The sequence below is a fragment of the Pavona decussata genome, unplaced genomic scaffold (genome assembly GCF_977016875.1).
Source record: "Pavona decussata unplaced genomic scaffold, jaPavDecu1.1 SCAFFOLD_83, whole genome shotgun sequence".
Lineage (NCBI taxonomy): Eukaryota > Metazoa > Cnidaria > Anthozoa > Scleractinia > Agariciidae > Pavona > Pavona decussata.
In genome coordinates, this window is record NW_028145501.1 from 870,155 (window position 1) to 889,683 (window position 19,529).

The window sequence follows — 19,529 nt, forward strand, 5'->3', positions numbered from 1 at the left end:
CTCGCGCGTTGATCGCGCGAGGGGCAAAACCGCGAATGTTGCTCCGGAAGTAAAAGGCATTTGTCCAATCAAATAAATTGGTTACGGCTAGTGAAATTACTAAATCCACATCAAGCTGCAACCGTGTCTTCGTAATGGTTAAATTCTGTCGCTCTAATCATGTTATGAGGACATCTTCCCTGAAACATCGTTTATCTCGCACATACAGTCAGTGAAGTTGAAATGTACTGATAGTTTATGACAAACATATTGGATGTTGGATACATAATGCGTGAGGATGGAAGGAAGCAAGGAAGTCACTTGGTGGGTAGAGATGGCATGACCAGATCTAGAGAGACTTTGACCTACAAAATGGAAAACGCGAGCAAAACAATCAATCTTCTTTAAGTATCTAGGTAACTGAATTATGATCATCTAGATGAGTGTAATCCTGAGATCGAGAAGGACTGGTTTGAGGAGACACTGACTGATGTTTCAACAACCTGAGCAAAAGTCATCATCAGAGTTGAGTCAATTGTGGATCGTCAGTAGATGGTACGAATGTCTCTGGTTATTGAGATGTTATTGGTATTCAGACAATCTTCTAACAAATCATTTAACTCCTTCAATGAGTGTCTCCCTCATTTGCTATTTTTTGAGACAAATTGAAATAGATAACGATATATCATGTTAAGGGGGTTAGATTCTAAAGAAACTGCGGAGCTGCATCGGTGAGGAATAAAAACGAATGTTTTCCGGGTTCATCAACAGAGATGACAACTAAAGGTCAATTGGTCACCGTAAAGGGATTCCAAGGACTCGCTCTGACAAAGGGCTTTCGCTCAAAACGCCAGTTCTCAACTCTTTTGATTAACTTTCACGGAGTTGGTAAACTAAAAATATTCGATTTATTCTGTTGTCTGCTTCACTTCGAACTAGACTGTTATCTTCTCAAAGAAAAATCTCTTATTTCTTGTTTGTGTTTGTGGCGTTAAGCTCTCGAAGTTTAAAAACTAAGGAATCTTTTTTGCTTTTAAGACAACGATTTTAGTTGACCAGCCTATGTGAACCAATGAGAGTAAGCCTCCGTATCTACTTAAACAGATTTAATCCATAAAAACACTTCAAAAACAAGGCATCAAAGGCCATTGCCAATGTTAAGAGTATACAAAGCTCTCCGGAGTTATATGCGTGAGACTGTCGTCTTCGTTTGACCCGGATTTCCGAACTTTGCCGAAGATGTCCGACGATGTCTTAATGATTTCCAAATCACATAATCCGAAGATTACAATAGGATATCAAACTTTAGCTACGACTTATATCCCACCCTGTTTGGAACTATTAGTGGTTATTACTTTGCGAGTCAGGTGTTGTACGCATGCGTGTAACCCATGTATACGTGGCGTTGGTATAGGTGCACCATATTATGTACATATTATGTATATTGGATGTTGCTCGTATAACTTATAACCACTTACAACTCAACAGCAACTGTTTTAGTAAGGTATGATGTACACCGTTCTCTAAGTTGCTTCTTCACTTGTCCCGCACCTATACGATATCTCTAATTATCCCGACACTTAATTCTCACCAGACGTTATTAATTATAAATGCCAAGCAATTTTGACTCGATGACTCATTGCAGCGTTTTACAATCAGTTTTCTTAGTAACTTTTTATTTCTCATTTAAATATCATTATACTGAAGTGTGCACGTAACAAGAATCTAGGAACCAAAACTGTCCCAAACTGCCTAATAAAATACAAATTCACCCAACATCTAAAAAAAAATTGCCCTGACACCTCATGAGAAAATATGAATCTGGATATCGAGGCTCAGTGTTACTACTAACACCAATGTCTCTCATTTTAATTTCGTTATCTTTGCTCTTTGCTCGCGCTGAATGCAAAAGATAATCACCAGAAACAAAATAAAATGTGATACTTTTACCCCCGGGGAGGGACTCCTACATAAAAGTGACAGGGTGATCGTCGGAAATTTTGAAAACTGAGAAGTCCTAAAAGGTACCAGAATTCTGTTTTGTGGGCGTACTCTGAACAATTTTTTCCCCTAGACTGGGTACCAAATCAGTTGACTGACGTGTTTCAGCCCAATACCCTAAAAGGTACCACCATAACTCTAACGGAAGTCATTTTAGATTTTAGCACCATTAGGGGTACCAAATCACGAATTTTAACCCTTAAAAAGCCTAAAAAGTAGGACGATCACCCCCGTCACATTTATAGCATTCATCTTCGACGATATGGTAAAAGGGAAGTATTACGCGGATTTCATTTCAATTGAGAATCCAAAAAGGTTTTTGCTGTATAAACAGAAACCTAAAAACGACGTTTTTTGTTTATTTGCCATCACCTTTACATGCGTGACCCAGTAGTTTACAATCACGAGGCCTTCAACAAATATTTTCAACAGAACAGAAACTCTTCAGTTTTACAAAGCGTGGAAGACTTTTTAAACATTCTAGACGATTTTAAATTCACTTAACCACTTGGTAAATTATTCTGTATTTGTGCCCCCCCCCCCCCCCCTACATGTCAACGTTTATTTATCATAAATTTTCGTTCATAATAAACTGATTTTTGAACGACAGTGGTAATGAATCATTAAAACAAGACTACAAAAAAAGTGCTAAATAGGTTTTCAACACATATATTAAAGTGTCCCTAACTGCCCTAAATTTGTTTTTGCAAAATGTGAACGACTTAGAGATGATTAAAATAACAATTAAGAAAATACATAAAATCCTCACATTGCTATGGACGTTTAAAGTCGCGATGTTCTCGTTCACTACCGCGCTGTGAGAGGTCTGGGTCCTAACAAATTGATGACGTCAGCCGAGAACCAGGTTTTTTCTTCGTTGGGGATCATTTTTCCACTCAAAAACTCCACGTTTCTCCTGTTTTAATTCTCATTTCGAGTAAGAAATGTCACTAAGTAGTTCAAATTCTGAGTGTTTAATCGATTCATAGGCCTTAGATTATATTCCTGACTACGAATATTGGCCTGCTATCTTCTCTGTATCTGGAGATTGTTTTGATTCTTACTAGGTCCCCTGCTTATCCTCCGTTTTATCGAGCTTATGATCAGCTGGTTGAATGCACATTGTAATGATGTTCCTAAACGGATTCCCTGAATGGGCGAATGCTCGGTGTGCAACCGAGGTGCTACGCGCCTCGTTGGCTATCTATCATCTCATATCCAACGGGCGCTCGTGGAATAATTGTTAAATCAACCTAGTAGAAGTATTGAGCATTTTCTGTAACCGGTCGTATTGATACCGAGGGATATCACATAGGAGATAATTACAATAGTCGAGATGTGACGGGACGAAGGCGTGAATAAGAGTCTTAGCTGATTCCTCAGAAACTATGAAGGCACTTTCTTATCAGTGTAATCAGTATATAGGCCACAGAAAGCTTTACCACAAACTTTGCGAACAGTGAGCATTCATCGAAATCTGATTGTCGAACCTTGTGTCAATATTGCCGACGCTCTCTACAGGTTTTATAACCGAGATACCAAAAGCAATATTGACTCGATGGTTACTTTGGATAACTGTTGATATGGAAGCCAATTATAAGAAATACAGTCTTCGTGTCATTTTTCAATAGCTGACGAGGGATCATCCAGACACGGACCTCTGCAATACGTTCCTCTATCATTTGGTAATTACCTGAGAGTTTGAGGAGATTAAATAGTTTAAAAGTAAGTGATTCTTAATTTACACAAAGTCAGTTGTTAATCCCACTTACACCCTTTTCACGGCGAGCAAGTGGTCGGAGTCACAATGTTCACGTTCCCATGTAAGCCCGTCACGAAATCATTCCACCTCAAATAGTTGCCGACGCCATTAGAGCAATTTTTCGACAACTGAAAAATTTCCGAGCTCGACAACACTTTGTTCCACATGTTCACGCCATACATTTCACCTTTGAAGCTCTGTTGCTGATGGAATCCACCTCCATAATTATCTTGATCCTGACCAAGAATCACAATTCCGTTACTTTTGATCACGTGACCTGTCTCGAAGTCTTCGCCATTGACCACTAGAATGCCATCGATGTAGAAGTTCCAAGAGCCAGCGGTGTTCTCCCACGTTGCGCAGATGTGGCGCCAATAGTCATTGTTGACTGCGCTGTTTATTTTCCTGAGAGATTCAGAAATATTAATAACAGTGATCACTAATGATGAAATAAGGAACATTAAAAGAGAATTCAGACACGACCTGATTTTAAAGAACTGTCGGGAAAGGTTAGAAGCGTAAAATGGTCAAATTAGAAGGTAATTAAGTGTAAATCCACCGGGCAATTGCAAGCGAAATCGAACTTTTGTTTCAATATATCAGAAACACGTTTTGTTCCTCCTGTGTCCATTTCCTCTCTTTCTGCTGTATATTGTATTAAAGTTAGTTTCAGTAGTATCTCTAGCAACCTTTGTGGAATCCCAAATATATGGGTTCCCAAGTCTCCACTGATTAAAATCAGTGGGTAAAAGGGGGGTTTAAGTGCATGGGTGGGGAAGTAGAGCTCTGTGTGTAGAACAAAAAATCATTAGTAAAATAGTTAACCATGTAAGTGGTTATATTTTGTTCTTCCTTCCTTCCGCTACAAACACAACCAGTGATGTTAAGGTAATGGAATAAAGCATCCTGAGATCGTGTTACCTGTCTGCTGAAATATTATCTGCAAGACAGAAGCCGACAATGTTCACCTAGGGTCAAAATGACCTACTCAGAAACGTTCGGAGAAAGCACGAAGTGCCGAGCGGAAGACACCAAAAATGACAGACAAAATTGACTCTATTTTTATCGTTAAACTACTGATACGCCCACAGTCATTGCTGTATGCGGTTTCGGTCTTAGTGATAATATTCAGCACATGTGTTGCGCAGACGCCTAATACAACTCAGATGTGACGGCGTGTATTCCCTCACGTTCATGAATTTGAATCATTCTTTTAACGCCCAAAGTTGATTTCTCTCCCCTTCCTAAACTACTGGTTTAAATTACCTATTTCTTAATCCTTTAGTCGTATTTTTTCATGACACCTAACATCAAACTTGTATTTTCTTGGCACTGTTTTTAACTAAACGTGTGAGTTACTATAGAGACATGTACAGTACGACTTTAATATTGTACCCAGTTCTCCCAGGCGACATTCCCGAACCGACTGAGATCTGGGTACGAGATTAGTGGGACTCTTGATAAAGAGGTCGGTATTTGTGCTAGCTAGCAAATTTATGTCACATTATGATTAACTCAGAATAATTTTATTTCTGTCAAAAATAGGTGAATCACAAATTTTCAGTTCCTGCTCGGAAATCGTTTTACGAGACAGTACAAAACGGAATGAGGATTCTACGTCGGGTGGATCAGGGTGGATCAACGATCAACCCTCAAGGTGACGTCATAGCTATAAATAGGTCAGTAGAGCAAAAATAGTGACGTCATTGTAGGACTCAATAGATCTGGAAGGCTTGCCCAAACTTGTCTGGAATGATATGGTACATGCGAACCCACATAATCAGCCGTTTTTTACTTTATAGGCACTAATATGATTGACCTGATTTTCTCGTAGTTGGTAAAAATATAGGTTGAAAGCGAGTTACAAAGGCTTCGCCGATGTTTTAGAAACTCCATACAAACCACTCAAGCCAATCATACCGTAAATTGTGATGTTTTTGTGCCTTTTAGATCAGAGACTCAAGATTTTGCGTAATCTCTTTTTTCACGGTCCCTTAGCCACTAATTATGCTCTACTGACCTATTTGTAGCTATGACGTCACCTTGAGGGTTGATCGTTGATCCACCCTGATCCACCCGACGTAAAACCCTCATTCCGTATACTACTCGAGACGACCACTTTTGGCACCACCTTGAAACGTTTTGTTTGTTTTTTCTTTTTCTTTTCTTTTCTTTTCTTTTTTTTTTTTTTTGTGGCTCACTTGACTATCTGTTTATTCGGTGTCGTTTTATTTTCTTTTCTTTCTGGACTTTGTTTTTGAAAGGGGAGAAACAATTAGTAGTTTTTGTTATTTACCTATATCTGCCGTTAACATAAAACTTCAAGCTTGAGTAGTCGATCATCAAAATTTCGTTGTCTTTATTGGGAACTGAGTAACTAAACAGCGTTCCGTCGGATGATTTATCGCCAACTTTTATCCACAGACAGACAGTAAAAACGGTCAGCGGTGGAGGGCAACTCAGCAGGTCAATTCTGACGTAGTCACTGATTGTGTTTGTGGGAAAAGAAAGCTGGAAATTTGAATTATCAGAATCTGAAAAAAAAACAAAGCGTTGAAGGTCAGAACAAAAGATCAAATGTAATTATAATTATGTGGGCTGCACGAGTCTGCAATTTCTGGAGTCTGCTGGTAAAATCGGTTGTACAATACAACATGGCAGTAGTTGAACAGACAAGCTGAATGAAACAGAGGTAGCCAGGCAGGCAGAAAACGGATGGAGGTAGAGCGACAAATCTGATATACCAACGTACTGACTGAAATGAAGACAGTTTGGCAGACGTATGAACTGTAAGACCAAACAGGTCCAAAGGGTCGTGACATAAAGAAAAAAAACTAACCTTGTGGCGGGCAACTTTTTCCGCAAGTTTTATCCTAAACATAAGGAAAAACTACATTAACCATTATCAGTAAAAAAAAAAAAAAAGCCGGTAATAATATAGAGCAGTAGCTAAGTTACGAATCAACTGCTTAGCTTCGTGCCTTAAAATGGCAGAAAGTAATAAAATTACTAAATCCACATCAAGCTGTAACATACCCTGTCTTCGTAGTATCTAAATCCTGTTGCTCTAATCATGTCATGCGGGCACATCTTCCCTGTAGCATCGTTTATCTCGCACATGTGAGTCAGTGAAGTTGACATATACTGATAGTTGTATGAAAAACATCTTGGATGATGGATACATAATGCGTGACAATCTAGCAAGGAAGTTACTTGTTGGGTAGAGATGGCATGACCAGAGAGACTTTGACCTACAAAATGGAAAACGTACATGAGCAAATCAATCTTCTATAGGTACATGTAGGTAAATTATAATGACCTGGGTGAGTGAGTAGTTCTCTGAAGGACTGTTTGAGGTGAGATTGACTGTCGTTTCAACAACCTGAGCAAAAGTCATCATCAGAGTTGAGTCAATTGTGGATCGTCAGTAGATGGTATCAATGTGTCTGGATATTGACCTGATTGGTCAACGACGTCCAGATGTTAATTGGAAGTCAGACAATCTTCTAACAAATCAATCATCTTCTCAGTTCGATGAGTCTCTTCCTCAATCACTATCTTCTGATGCAAATTAATAGAGATACCGATATATTCTGTCGTCTTCTTCACGTCTAGACCATTATCCTCTCAAAAAAAAAAAAAAAAGATCTGTTACTTCTTGTTTGTGTTTGTAGTTTGGAAATCAGTTTGGAATTTCTCGAAGTTTAAAAAAGGTATTTTTTGATTTTTATAGAACGATTTTAGCTGAACCAATAAGAACGAGCCTCTACTTTTCCTAATTTAATCTACAAAAATTAAGCCTCAAAAACCATTGTTGATATTTAGATTGTACCAAATTGTACCAAATTGTCATATTCGTGAGACTGTTGTCTTCGTTAAACCAGGATTTCCGAGCTTTGCCGAAGATGCCCGAAGATGTCTTGATAATTTCCAAACTACCTAATCCGAAGATTATCTAACGCAAACTTTAGCTACGGCTTACATTTCATTCTGGTTGGTCATATTGGAAGCTATTAGTTTGCGAGTAAGGTGTTGTACGTATGGCGTCTTGAGAAATTGCCATGTATGCGTGGCGTCGGCAGGTGCACCAGACAAAGTCTCTATTTGTTATTAAAAAGCCTTCGTTTTTACCTTCAGTGGCAACAAATGTCACTGGTTTTGAACAAGATGCTTGTTTACTGCTTGCATTCGCTAGGGTCGCAACGATTAAGATGAAGATTGCTCCAATGCGACCCATTTAACAGAATCTTGTCACTAGAAGAGAAAGAGAGAAAAGGAGAGATTTGAAAAAACATCACATTTTCATATCCAACTGTGAAACGAATTATTCACTGTATGCAACCCAGACTTTCGCAAATTGTATTATAAATTTGGAGGGCCACAGTTTGAATTTACAACGTACTGGTTTGAAACAGGAAGCAACTTGGAAGTTTAAAAGAGTCGTTGTTTTCTTCGAACTGTCAAAACAAGCTTCAAAAGTTCAACGTTTGTTGAATGTGTTACTTATGGACATAGATGCAACATGTCCACAACGAATTGTTCAGCTACAGTTCCACTTATAACTGCTGTGATGTACCACGATGACTTTGGATTTTATTTCACTGCAATAATTTTCGCGCATTATTTTGTATCTTTACGTCAGTGGATCGTGAAATTGAAACCTTCAAAATTTTAACGTAACTGTTGCTTGCATTCGATGACATGAGCCAAAATTGATATTTTTTGTTTTCACAGCTATTTCTGTTGTTCGTAATATCTGTTTTTGTATTGGATGCTCTGTGCTTTTTCAATTTATTGCACGTGTTTCGTATAAAAACAGAAGTCGATAAATACTACTGCGTGAGAGGGCAGGAGATCTCAAGCTTTCCTCATGTTTCGTTCTTGATCTGAGTTGGCCCCATAATCCAATTCCTGTCACCCAAACGTTTTTGTGTGTTTGACAGATATAAAATATACTAACGATCTGGACGTCTCCTGGTATGGATTGGGATGCACGAAGCATACACTTTGACCAACTGATTATCTGAAAGTCGAAGGGTGTGTTCCAGAAAGGTATGTTGACGAGGTGAAAATTTCACCTACTTATCGTGCGCAAAGGGACCTTAAAGCTCCTAAAATATTTACCTTTTAAGCACCTATAGTGACCAACATGTAATTTAGCCTTAAAATATCTTTACCGCTATGAAAATAAAGGAAGCGGCCGCCAAAGGTAATACGTCTTGCGTGATGATTAAAAATATTCTGCCAACAATTACCATGAGAAATGTGTGAGTAGAATATACATCTTTACATTGGGTGTACTTACCTTTCCTTCTCAATGGCAATTTAATTTGTAAGAGGGATGGCAGTACAGTGAATTAACGACGTCAAGAGTAGTCATGTCAAAAAGGACATGTGCTCGATATATTTTACTGCATATTTTTTCCCTTAATTTATAATGCGACTCATTGGCAAAGACCTAATTTCACTACATGCCACTTTCGTGTTTTTCACGATGTTTTTGGGATCGCGTAACTTTCAGATATAGCCGGGAAAAAATAGAACATAGTTTGCTGGTCGTTAGCTTATAACGAGAAAGTTTTGAGCGGTTTCTTGTCGTAAAATGTCGTTGTTGTAAAGGCGAAAACTTCATGTGAAACTAATAAAATTATTTTGGACGAAGATGCAACCTCCTTTATCTAGCCGTTATGTGATACATATACTCCAGATATTCGCTATAATGGTTATATTTAAAGGGGGTAATCACTTACCACTCAACAGCAACTGATTCGATGTAGTGAGGTATGACATACACGTTAATTAAATTGCTTCTTGGCTTGTTCAGCACCTTAAAGTTATCTCTAATTTGCCCGGCACTTAAATCCCACCAGAAGTTATTAATTATAAATGCCGAACAATTTCCACTCATAAGAACGCTTACAATCAGTTTGTTTATCAACTTTTTATTTCTAATTTAAATGTCATTATACTGCTGAAGTATACACGTTACAAGAATCTAGGAGCAAAAACCGTCTCAAACGGCCGTATAAATACAAGTTCTCCCAATATCTAAAATAAAGATTGCTCTGACACCTAATGAAAAAATATGAAAATGTATATTGGGGCTGGTACTAGGAACACGAATTTCTATGATCTTAATTTCGTTATCTTTACGCTTTGTTCAAGCTGATTACTAAGATTAAACCCCAGAAACAAAATATAATATTTTCATACTCGCAGTGCACGCTACAATTACAAATAAATGTAGGTAGTAATGTAGCATTTTCTTCGACGATGAGTTAAAGTTATAATTTAAAAAAAGGCTAATTTTTTCGAGCTCTCCGATTTTTGTCTAGAATAGACCACGAGTTGTTTCACGGTCTTGTAATTGCATTTGTATTGTAGCGTTGGCATATTCTCTAAATTAAAATCTCTTTTTCATAATTGATGATAATTTGCAAAAATTCTGCTCTGTCACAGAATTGTTAAGTGATTTTTTGTTTATATTTTTTTCCTTTTGCTTTCGTATTTCCTTAAATTATTCTTTTTCCTTAATTTTATTCGTTATATCCATTTTGTTAGATATCAATCTGCCTAACGTGTTATGTAGTGTGCGTGTAATGAGTGTTTCCGACATTCTAATTCAAATTAATTATTTCTATATAAATCTGGCTTTCTACTTCTCCAACTCTGTTAGTTATTTTAGTCAGCCTGTACTTTTCATTTATTAAAGTACTATTTCATGTCAGTGTATTCTTTTTAAGCCAAAAGTAAATAAAATTTTCGTTTTTCTTGTGTTGGTCGCTCGCTGAGAAAAAAATATATCGTCAATGCATGACAGTTCAGCGATGGTCTCGTTGATCGGGCGATAACAGTTGCCGATGTTTACTCGTATGCAACTCGTATGAAACTCGTATGTATTCGTATGTATCCGGACGAGTATGGACGCATTTAAGCGCATTTTAAATGCGTTGTGAACGCTCTATGTAATACATGTTTGAACAGCGTTTTGAACACGTTTGGAACACGTTTGAAACGCATACAAAACGCGTTAATAACGCGTTTGCAACGCCTTCAAAACGACTTTGAAACGCGCTTAAAACGCCTAAAAACCGCATTTGAAACACGTTTTGAATGCGTTACAAACGCGCATGTGTAACGTCTTTGAACGTGTAAAATACACGTCTAAAACGCGTTCAAAACACGTTTAAAACAGGTTTTGAACGCATTACAAACGCGTGCGTGTAACGAGTTTTGAACGCGTCAGAAACACGTTTGAAATGCGTACAAACAACGCGTTTCAAACCGGTTCGAAAAGCGTAAAAAACGCGTTTCAAACGCGTTCAAAACGAGCTCAAAACACGTACAAAACGCGTTTGAAAAGAGTTTGAAACGCGTACAAAACGCGTAAAAAACGCGATTGTAACGCGCTTGTAACGCGTTCAAGACGCATAAAAAACGCGATTGTTACGCGTTTGAAACGCGTTCAAAACGTGTTTGAAATGCGTACAAAACGCATTTGAAACGCGTTCCTAACGGGTTTGAAACGCGTTCGAAAAGCGTATAAAACCCGTTCAAAACGCGTTTTAAGCGTGTTTGAAACGCGTTCAAAACGCGTACAAAACGCGTTCGAAACGCGTTTAAAACGCGTTCGAAAAGCGTTCAATTACTTTCAAAACGCGTTTGTAACGCGTTTTAAACCCGTTCAAAACGCGTAAAAACGCTTTTGTAACGTTTTTAAAACGCGTTCAAAACGCGTCTAAAATGGGTTTTGTGTGCGTTTAAAATGCCTCCAAAATGCGTCAAACGCTTTTGAAACGCGTTTTAGCCGCACTCTTGACGTGTTTGAATCACATTGAAAAAATACCTTCAACGCAACTGAAATGCGTTCAACGTTTAAAACGCGCCTTAAATGCGTCTGGAATGCGTTTGAAAAGCGTCTGGAACACGTCCGAAACGCGTCTAAAACGCGTTTGGAACGCAATTTACAGGTATTTTCAGACGCGTTGGAAACGCGCTAAAACGCGTTTGAAACGATTCTTTTCCATACTCGTATTTCATGCGTATGTTTCCGTTTGTTACTCGTATGTCACTCGCATGTTATTCGTACGCATTCGTATTTTTCCCTTCATGTATCCGTATGTACTCGTAGGTATCCGTATGTGCTCGTATGTATGTAAATGTTACTATTATTTATCCGTATGTTGCTCGTGTGCATCCGTATCCGTATATGTTACTCTTAAAATACTTGTATGGGATCTCAAAACCAAACCAGAATCATATTCTCGCAAACATTAACGCGTAATGGCCGAAGCGCGCGCTAGCTTACGGCAGCGTGCACCCATGGCCCACCTTGGCCAAACAGTAGAGGCTCAATTGACCAAGTGAATCAAAGCGCACGATTTACTTTAGTTCTGTTATAATACATTTTTGCTCACTTTGTAAACTTTGCAACAATAAAAACAATATTTTAGTTATGCTTTGCCTAAAAAGGAGACACTAGCATAAAATAGCACTTAAGTAAATGAAAGCTGAAGGCAACCTAAAATAACTAAAAGAGTTAGAGTAGGAAACCAGATTATACGTAAATAATTTAAATAAGAAGGGCGGAAACATACATCACAAGCGCATAACATTGGTATCTACCTAAAATTGGAGATAACGAATGGAGCGGTTTTCAATTGACAGTTGAAAGTAATTTCGCATTTGCTTTGGTTTTGCTTTACTAGACTCTTTGATTGGTTGGCAAAGTTCGCGCCATTTTCTCAACCAATGGGAAGCCAAGCCAAAACCAATCGTGCTTAGTCACACGCGTTTTCCCGCGCTTGACGCGGGTTACATGTATTTGCTTCGAGTTCTGATTGGCTGATTGTGATGTTTACATCTGTTGCGATTGGCCAGATAAATTACTTTGGTTTTGTTTTTACCACACTCAATTGAAAACCGCTCTTGAATCAGTTAAAGACGAAAGCAATCAATTAACAATTCTGTGAAGGGGAAGAAGATATTGTAGCAGATTATCATCTATTATGAAAAAGGGATTTCAATTCAGAGAATAAGTGTATAAGTGACTAAAGTGATAATTTATGACAAAATTGAACAATTGATTTTAGGTTTCTATTAATACATATAAAACCCTTTTAGATTTGAATTGACATGAAACCCGCCTAACACTTCCTCTTTCACTCAACGTCGAAGATGGATGCTATATCACTACCCTACATTTATTTGTGAAAGTTTACTTCCAGTAAAGTCTTTTTTTGTGATTCTTAGCGTGCACCGGGAGTAAAATTAATACATTTTGTTTCTGGGGATTATTTTTCGCATTCAGTGGGAGCAAAGAGCAAAGATAACGAAATTAAAATGAAAGACATTGGTGTTAGTGGTAACACTGAGCCTCGATATCCAGATTCAGTTCATATTTTTTCACGAGGTGTCAGGGCAATCTTTATTTTAGATGTTGGGAGAATTTGTAATTTATGAGGAAGTTTGAGACAAGTCATGGCTCCTAGATTCTTGTAACGTGTATACTTAAGCAGTATAATGATATTTAAACGAGATAAAAGAAGTTACAAAAAACTGATTGTTAAACGCTCTAATGAGTCATCGAGTCAAAATTGTTCGTCATCTATAATTAATAACGTCTGGTGAGATTTAAGTGTCGGGCTAATTAGAGATAACATTAAGGTGCGGGACAAGTAAGGAAGTAACTTAGAGAACGGTGTACATCATACCTTACTACACCAGTTGCTGTTGGGTGGTAAGTAATTATATCTTTATATACAAAAATTACAGTGACTGTCTCAAGTAGATGTATCCTTAGTCGTAATCTAGAAACAAGGAGGTGATGGCTTTCGTCAAGCCTACAATATCAAACTTTATTACTTTTCGCCTTTTTTCCTTTGGCTCAACCACATTTTCCGACAATAAACTGCTAAAACTGTCTCTTTATAAGCTAAAGACCAACAAACTATGTTCCATTTTTCCAGGCTATGTCTGAAATTTTCGCGATCTATTAAAACAGATGATAATAAAAAGACACAAAAGTTTCGTGTAGTGAAATTAGGTCTTTGCCAATGGGTCGCACAATTACATTATAAATAAAGGAAAGATACTGAGCGATAAAGGATATCGAGTACATGTCCCTTTGTAACATAACTCCTCTCGATTTTGTTTGTTGCCATCCTCCTTACAAATTAAATCGCCATTCATGTTTCTTCCCATATTTCCTATGGTAATTGTTGGCGGAATATTTTCAAGGATCCAGACGTAGGTAGGCACTTGGCAATCGTCTTAGTCCTCAAGTTGGTTCTAACAACGGTAGAGATATTTTAATATACTAAGATACTAGAGACATTTTAAGGAAAAATAACATGCTGATCACTATACGGGCTTAAAAGGTAAAATGTTTGAAGGAGCTACGAGCTCCCTTTGCGCAGAAATTGCAGATGGATTATTTACTTCGTCAACATACCTTTCTGGAACACACCCTTCGATTTCCAGATAATCAGTTGGTCAAAGTGTATGCTTCGTGCATCCCAATCCATAACAGGAGACGTCCACATCGTTAATATACTTTGTATCTGTCATACAAAAAAAAAAAACGAAGGAAAGAAAGAAAGAAAGAAAGAAAGAAAGAAAGAAAGAAAGAAAGAAAGAAAGAAAGAAAGAAAGAAAAGAAAAGAAATGAAAGGGGAAAAAAACGTTTGAGTGACAGGAACGGTTTCTAGGGCCAAAGCAGATCAAGAGCCCGGACATGGGAAAGCTTGAGGTCGCCTTCTTTAACACGCAGGTGCATTTATCGAAATTTTGAACTGATAATTCACTAAATTCGTACAAAAAAAATTGGAAAAAGGCATATCATTTAATACAGACACAAATATTACGTACAACAAACACTGTGACCAAAACCAGATCATTGTTGGCTCAATGTTATTGGATGAAAGCGCGAAAATTCTGACAGCGAAATTAGAACTATTATAAAGTGAAAAAAAGCAATCGTGCTACATCATAGCTGTTACAACAGTTGTAAGTGGAACTGTGGCTGAACAATTCGTTTTAGACATGTTGTATTTATGTCCATAATTAACACGTACAACAAAAGTTGTAATGACGAAGCTTGTTTTGACAGTTTGAAAAATAGTGACTTCCTTACGCTTTAAAGTTAATTCCTGTCTCAGAGTTGTAGCTTGAGAATTCAAAGTGTGGCCCCGGCTTCATGTTTACAGCCGATTTTTCTTTATTTGCGAAAGTCTGGGTTGCATGCAGTGAATAATTCGTTTCTCAGTTGGATATGATGTTTGTAAATATAACGATGAAGCTTGTTTAAGCTGTAGCCTTCCAGATTTATAGCAAGATCTTCAAGTTTCTTTTATTTGCGAAAGTCTGGGTTGCATACAGTGAATAATTCGTTTCAGATGAAGTTGGATATGAAAATGTGACGTTTTTAATTTTCTCGTTTCAGATGCAGTTGGATATGAAAATGTGACGTTTTTAATTTTCTCTTTTTCTCTCTTTTTTCTTGAAGTGGAAAGATTCTGTTCAATGGGTCGTATTGGAACAATCTTCATCTTAATCGTTGTGACCCTAGCGACTGCAAGCAGCAAACAAGCATCTTGCTCAAAACCACTGACGTTTGTTGCCACTGAAGGTAAAAACGAAGCCTTTTTAGTAATAATAGACCTCCTCTGGTGCATGCACCTGCCTTTGGCACGCGTACATTGCAATTTTTAAGACGCATACGTAAAAAACCTGCCTCGAAAACTAATAACCATTAATAATTGTTTGTAACCTGTAGCTAAAGTTTTCTTTAGATACTCTTTAGCTATCGTATTGCAACCTTTGGATTAAGTAGTCTGGAAATCATTAAGACATCTTGGGACATCTCCGACAAAGGTTAAACGAAGACGATAGTCCAACGCATATGACTCCGGACGATTACAATAGGTACTGAACCTTAATATCAGCAATTGCTTTTCAGGCTTTGTTTTGGTCGCTTAATTACGGTTTGTAGAAGTAGAGGGTCACCCTCACTGGTTCATATAGGTTGGTCTAACTTGAAGCAAAAATTGCCTTTTTTAAACTTCGAGAGCTACACTTAAAACATAAACAAGAAGTAATAGACCCTTTTTTCTTTAAGAGGATAATGATATCGATGGAAGCCAAACAGCCGACAGAATATATCGTTATCTATATCAGATTTTGAAGGATTTAAGTGATTTGTTGGAAGATTTCAATGAGCTTATTTAGTAATTTGACTACCAATAACATGTCGTCTTCGTTGACTAGTCATCAACTGACGATCCGCAATTGACTCGAGTCTGATTATGATTTCCGCTCAGGTTGTTAAAAAGTCAGTCAATGTCTCCTTGGCGATCATAGTATCTCTACTTCTAGAAGATTGACTGTTTCGTTTGTACTGGCACGGGGATGTTTTAGAGTCTTCGCTTGCTTTACGAGAGGCACACCAGTACTTAGGGATCTTTACACCTTCTTTTTTTTTAAAAGCGCAAAAGCAACAACATCCTTTTATTCAGCTCAACTCCTCGTAATTACTGTTACTATATCCTCTTATGGACACTTGCCCAGGAAGTTACTTAATCAGCTGACACATTGTTTAGATCAGCATTAATTTACAAATCTTGGTGAGAATTATGGTGCACAGAACCAATAGAATACACAGTATGTGACTCAGCAAAACGTAAGTAATAATTTAGCAAGCGTTAGTTAGGTTCATTGGTTAACGGAGTAGCATAGTTAATTAGATGGCAGTAAAGGCAGATTTGGGGCTGTGAACAACTCGATGAAGGGTAAAATTATAGCACGAATTAGCACTGATCTAATAGCGTTGTTAGTTCAAAGTTAAGGGGAAAGAGAAGGCGACTAATACAACAGGTACAAGCAGGTGGGGAAGTTTTCCCGCGCAAGTTAAGTTTCGGGTGCTTTCCATTGGTTCTGTTTTTAAGAGATAAAATCAGCAATAATTGTTCCATCACACGTTTGCGTTTTCCATTTTGTAGGTCAAAGTCTCTCTGGGCATACCATCTCCACCCACCACGTGACGTCCTTGCCAGATTGTCACGCATTATGTATTGATCATCCAAGATGTTTGTCATACAACTATCAGTACATTTCAACTTCACTGACACGCATGTGCGAGATAAACGATGCAACAGGGGAGATATGTCCGCATGACATGATTAGAGCAACAGGATTTAAACATTACGAAGACACGGTATGTTCATACAGCTTGATGTTGATTTAGAAAAATACTACTTTCTGCCATTTTAAGCCACGAGGTCAAGCACAATTCTTAACCTAGTAATTGATTAATGTAAACTTAGTGTAGTTTTTTTCTTATGTTTAGGATAAAACTTCAAGTAAAAGTTGCCCGCCACCAGGTTAGTTTGTTTTTTTTATTTATGTCACGACTTTGGTCTTACAGTTCATACGTCTGCGACTACTGTCATAATTTCTGTCAGTATGTTCATATATCAGAAGCTGCATTTGTCGTTCTTCCTCGATCTGTTTTTCTGCCTGCCTGCCGGCCTGCCTGCCTTCCTGTGTTTCACTCAGGTTGTCTGTTCAACTATTGCCATGTTGTGTTGTGTTGTTTAACTTTATCAGCAGACTCCTGAAATTGCAGACTCGTGCAGTGCACATAATTATAATTACATTTGATCTGTTGTTCTGACCTTCAAATGCTGTGTTTCTTTTTCCAGATTCTTCTATTTCAAATTTCCAGCTTTCTTTCCCCTCAAAATCGATCAGTGACTACGTTAGATTTGACCTGCTGAGTTCTGTTCCACCGCTGACTGCTTTTACTGTGTGCCTGTGGGTAAAAGTTGGCGATCAATTAGGCGAAGGGACGCTGTTTAGTTACTCAGTTCCCAATAACGACAACGAAATTGTGGTGATCGACTACTCAAGCTTGAAGATCCTTGTTAACGATAGATGGAAGTAAATAACAAAAACTACTTTTTGTGTCTCCGCTTTCAAATCCCTCCCACCCCCCCCCCCCCCGAAAAAAAAAGACGCAAAACGCCAGCCTCTTTATCAAGAGGCGCCCTGTGTCTCTCGTGCATACGTAGTTAAAACAGTAACAAGAAAATACAAGCTTGATGTTAGGTGTCATGAAAAAAATCATCGTGAAATTGTGTAAAGTGCCAATCGAATGGCTCAAATACAAGAAAGTGAGGGAATAACTGACGTCACATTTGAGTTGTGTTAGGTGTCTGCGCCACACATGTGTTGAATATTATCCACAAGACCGAAACTGCATACAGCAATAGCTGTAGGGGTATTGGTAGTTTAACCATGAAGTTAGCTTGGCGGATTTCCACGGAATTACCATCAAATTTTACTCTTCAACATCTGCGCTGTGAGCTTTCCTGACCGTCCTTTAAAATCTCAGATCGTGTGTGAATTCTCTTCTTACCGTTCACTATTTCAACATTACTTACCTTTACTGTTTTTTATAAATTCTCTTAGAAAAATAAGAAGATCTGTCAATGATGACTATTGGCACCACGTCTGCGAAACGTGGGAGAACACCGTTGGCTCTTGGAACTTCTACATCGATGGCGAGCGTGTGGCCAATGGCGAAGACTTCGAGACAGGTCACGTGATCAAAAGTAACGGAATTGTGATCCTTGGTCAGGATCAAGATAATTATGGAGGTGGATTCGAGCAGTATCAGAGCTTCAAAGGTGAAATGTATGGCGTGAACATGTGGAACAAAGTGTTTTCGAGCTCAGAAATTTTGCACATGTCGAAAAATTGCTCCAATGGCGTCGGTAATTATTTGAGGTGGAAAGATTTCGCGACGGGCTTACATGGAAACGTGAGAAATGTGAATCCAACCACTTGTTCGCCATGAAAAGGGTGTAAGTGGGATCAACAACTGACTTTCTATGAAATAAAAATCACTTAATTAAAATTATTTAACCACACAAGTACTGTACTGTAACATTTCATGTATATCTTCATACATGTATCTATGCTTTGAGCAAAATAAATTGTATTGTATTCAACAGTCAATGTCTTGCTCGCAGAAGGCTAGTAATAAGTATTACGAAGAAGACGACACTTTTAAGTTTTGAAAACATGTTTGGGAAGAACCAACTGTACACCGCCAGTTAAGCTGTGAGAGTAAATTATGTATTTCATACCATGTATATTAACTTAAATATTTAAATTCACTCTCACATTGTAAGAAACACTGTATTCTAACACTTCTACAGTCAATGTATGCCAGCCCTTAACTTAATTATTTAAGCACATAAATACTGTAATCTTACAATTCATGTATCTTCATGTATCTGTGCATTGAGCGAAATAAATTGTATTGTATTCAACAGTCAATGTCTGTGAGTGCTACCGTTTTGCATGTAGCTGTGTTTTTGGATTATACATTCATGCTTTTTTTCCGTTTTGAGGAATGTCATTAATAAGAAATTTTCTTCCCATGCGTAAGATACGGGCCTTTCGTCGTTTCCCAGTAAACATAGTTTCTGAAATGGTCAAAAATGTTTGGTCCGCACAACTTTTCAATTTAAGTGTCCACACCCAATTTGAAGTGTAAAGCGACCTTAACACATCTTCAAGTAAGATGTATACACAAACAGAGAAACTAAACAACTTATAAATAACTCAAATTATACCATGTTGAATTTTTGCGAGTGGTAGCGTAGTCAAATGGTCAGTAGGAAATCTGTCGGAGATTTCTTCTTTGGGCACAATAATTTAAAATCTGAAGACCTTGCCATGGAATTGTCAAAAACGTTTGGCTTGTTTAAAGTGATCTTAC

At 37.9% G+C, this 19,529-nt stretch overlaps 2 protein-coding genes across 2 annotated transcripts; one reads left to right on the plus strand and one right to left on the minus strand.

The window, feature by feature from the left end:
- Positions 1–3,233: 3,233 nt before the first annotated feature.
- Positions 3,234–8,020, minus strand: LOC146475731 (serum amyloid P-component-like). The gene is made up of 5 exons (XM_085115436.1): positions 7,874–8,020; positions 6,779–6,993; positions 6,582–6,615; positions 6,039–6,276; positions 3,234–4,147 (listed from the first exon to the last, which is right to left on the minus strand). Exons 1-5 carry the CDS (start codon positions 7,977–7,979, stop codon positions 3,760–3,762), a joined length of 981 nt encoding a protein of 326 aa, XP_084971562.1. The 5' UTR covers positions 7,980–8,020; the 3' UTR covers positions 3,234–3,759.
- An 8,726-nt stretch (positions 8,021–16,746) lies between these two features.
- On the plus strand, positions 16,747–19,529 carry LOC146475732 (neuronal pentraxin-2-like). The gene is made up of 4 exons (XM_085115330.1): positions 16,747–16,955; positions 17,088–17,121; positions 17,443–17,680; positions 18,212–19,529. Exons 1-4 carry the CDS (start codon positions 16,872–16,874, stop codon positions 18,597–18,599), a joined length of 744 nt encoding a protein of 247 aa, XP_084971456.1. The 5' UTR covers positions 16,747–16,871; the 3' UTR covers positions 18,600–19,529.

Excerpts from the sequence above, each read along its gene's own strand:
- LOC146475732 (XM_085115330.1), top strand. The coding sequence starts at position 16,872 with ATGTGCGAGATAAACGATGCAACAGGGGAGATATGTCCGCATGACATG. Across the intron at positions 17,122-17,442 it reads TAAAAGTTGCCCGCCACCAG|ATTCTTCTATTTCAAATTTC; the intron begins GTTAGTTTGTTT and ends TTCTTTTTCCAG. Across the intron at positions 17,681-18,211 it reads CTTGTTAACGATAGATGGAA|AAAAATAAGAAGATCTGTCA; the intron begins GTAAATAACAAA and ends AAATTCTCTTAG.
- LOC146475731 (XM_085115436.1), bottom strand. The coding sequence starts at position 7,979 with ATGGGTCGCATTGGAGCAATCTTCATCTTAATCGTTGCGACCCTAGCG. Across the intron at positions 6,616-6,778 it reads TTAGATACTACGAAGACAGG|GATAAAACTTGCGGAAAAAG; the intron begins GTATGTTACAGC and ends CCTTATGTTTAG. Across the intron at positions 6,277-6,581 it reads AAAAAGTTGCCCGCCACAAG|ATTCTGATAATTCAAATTTC; the intron begins GTTAGTTTTTTT and ends TTTTTTTTTCAG.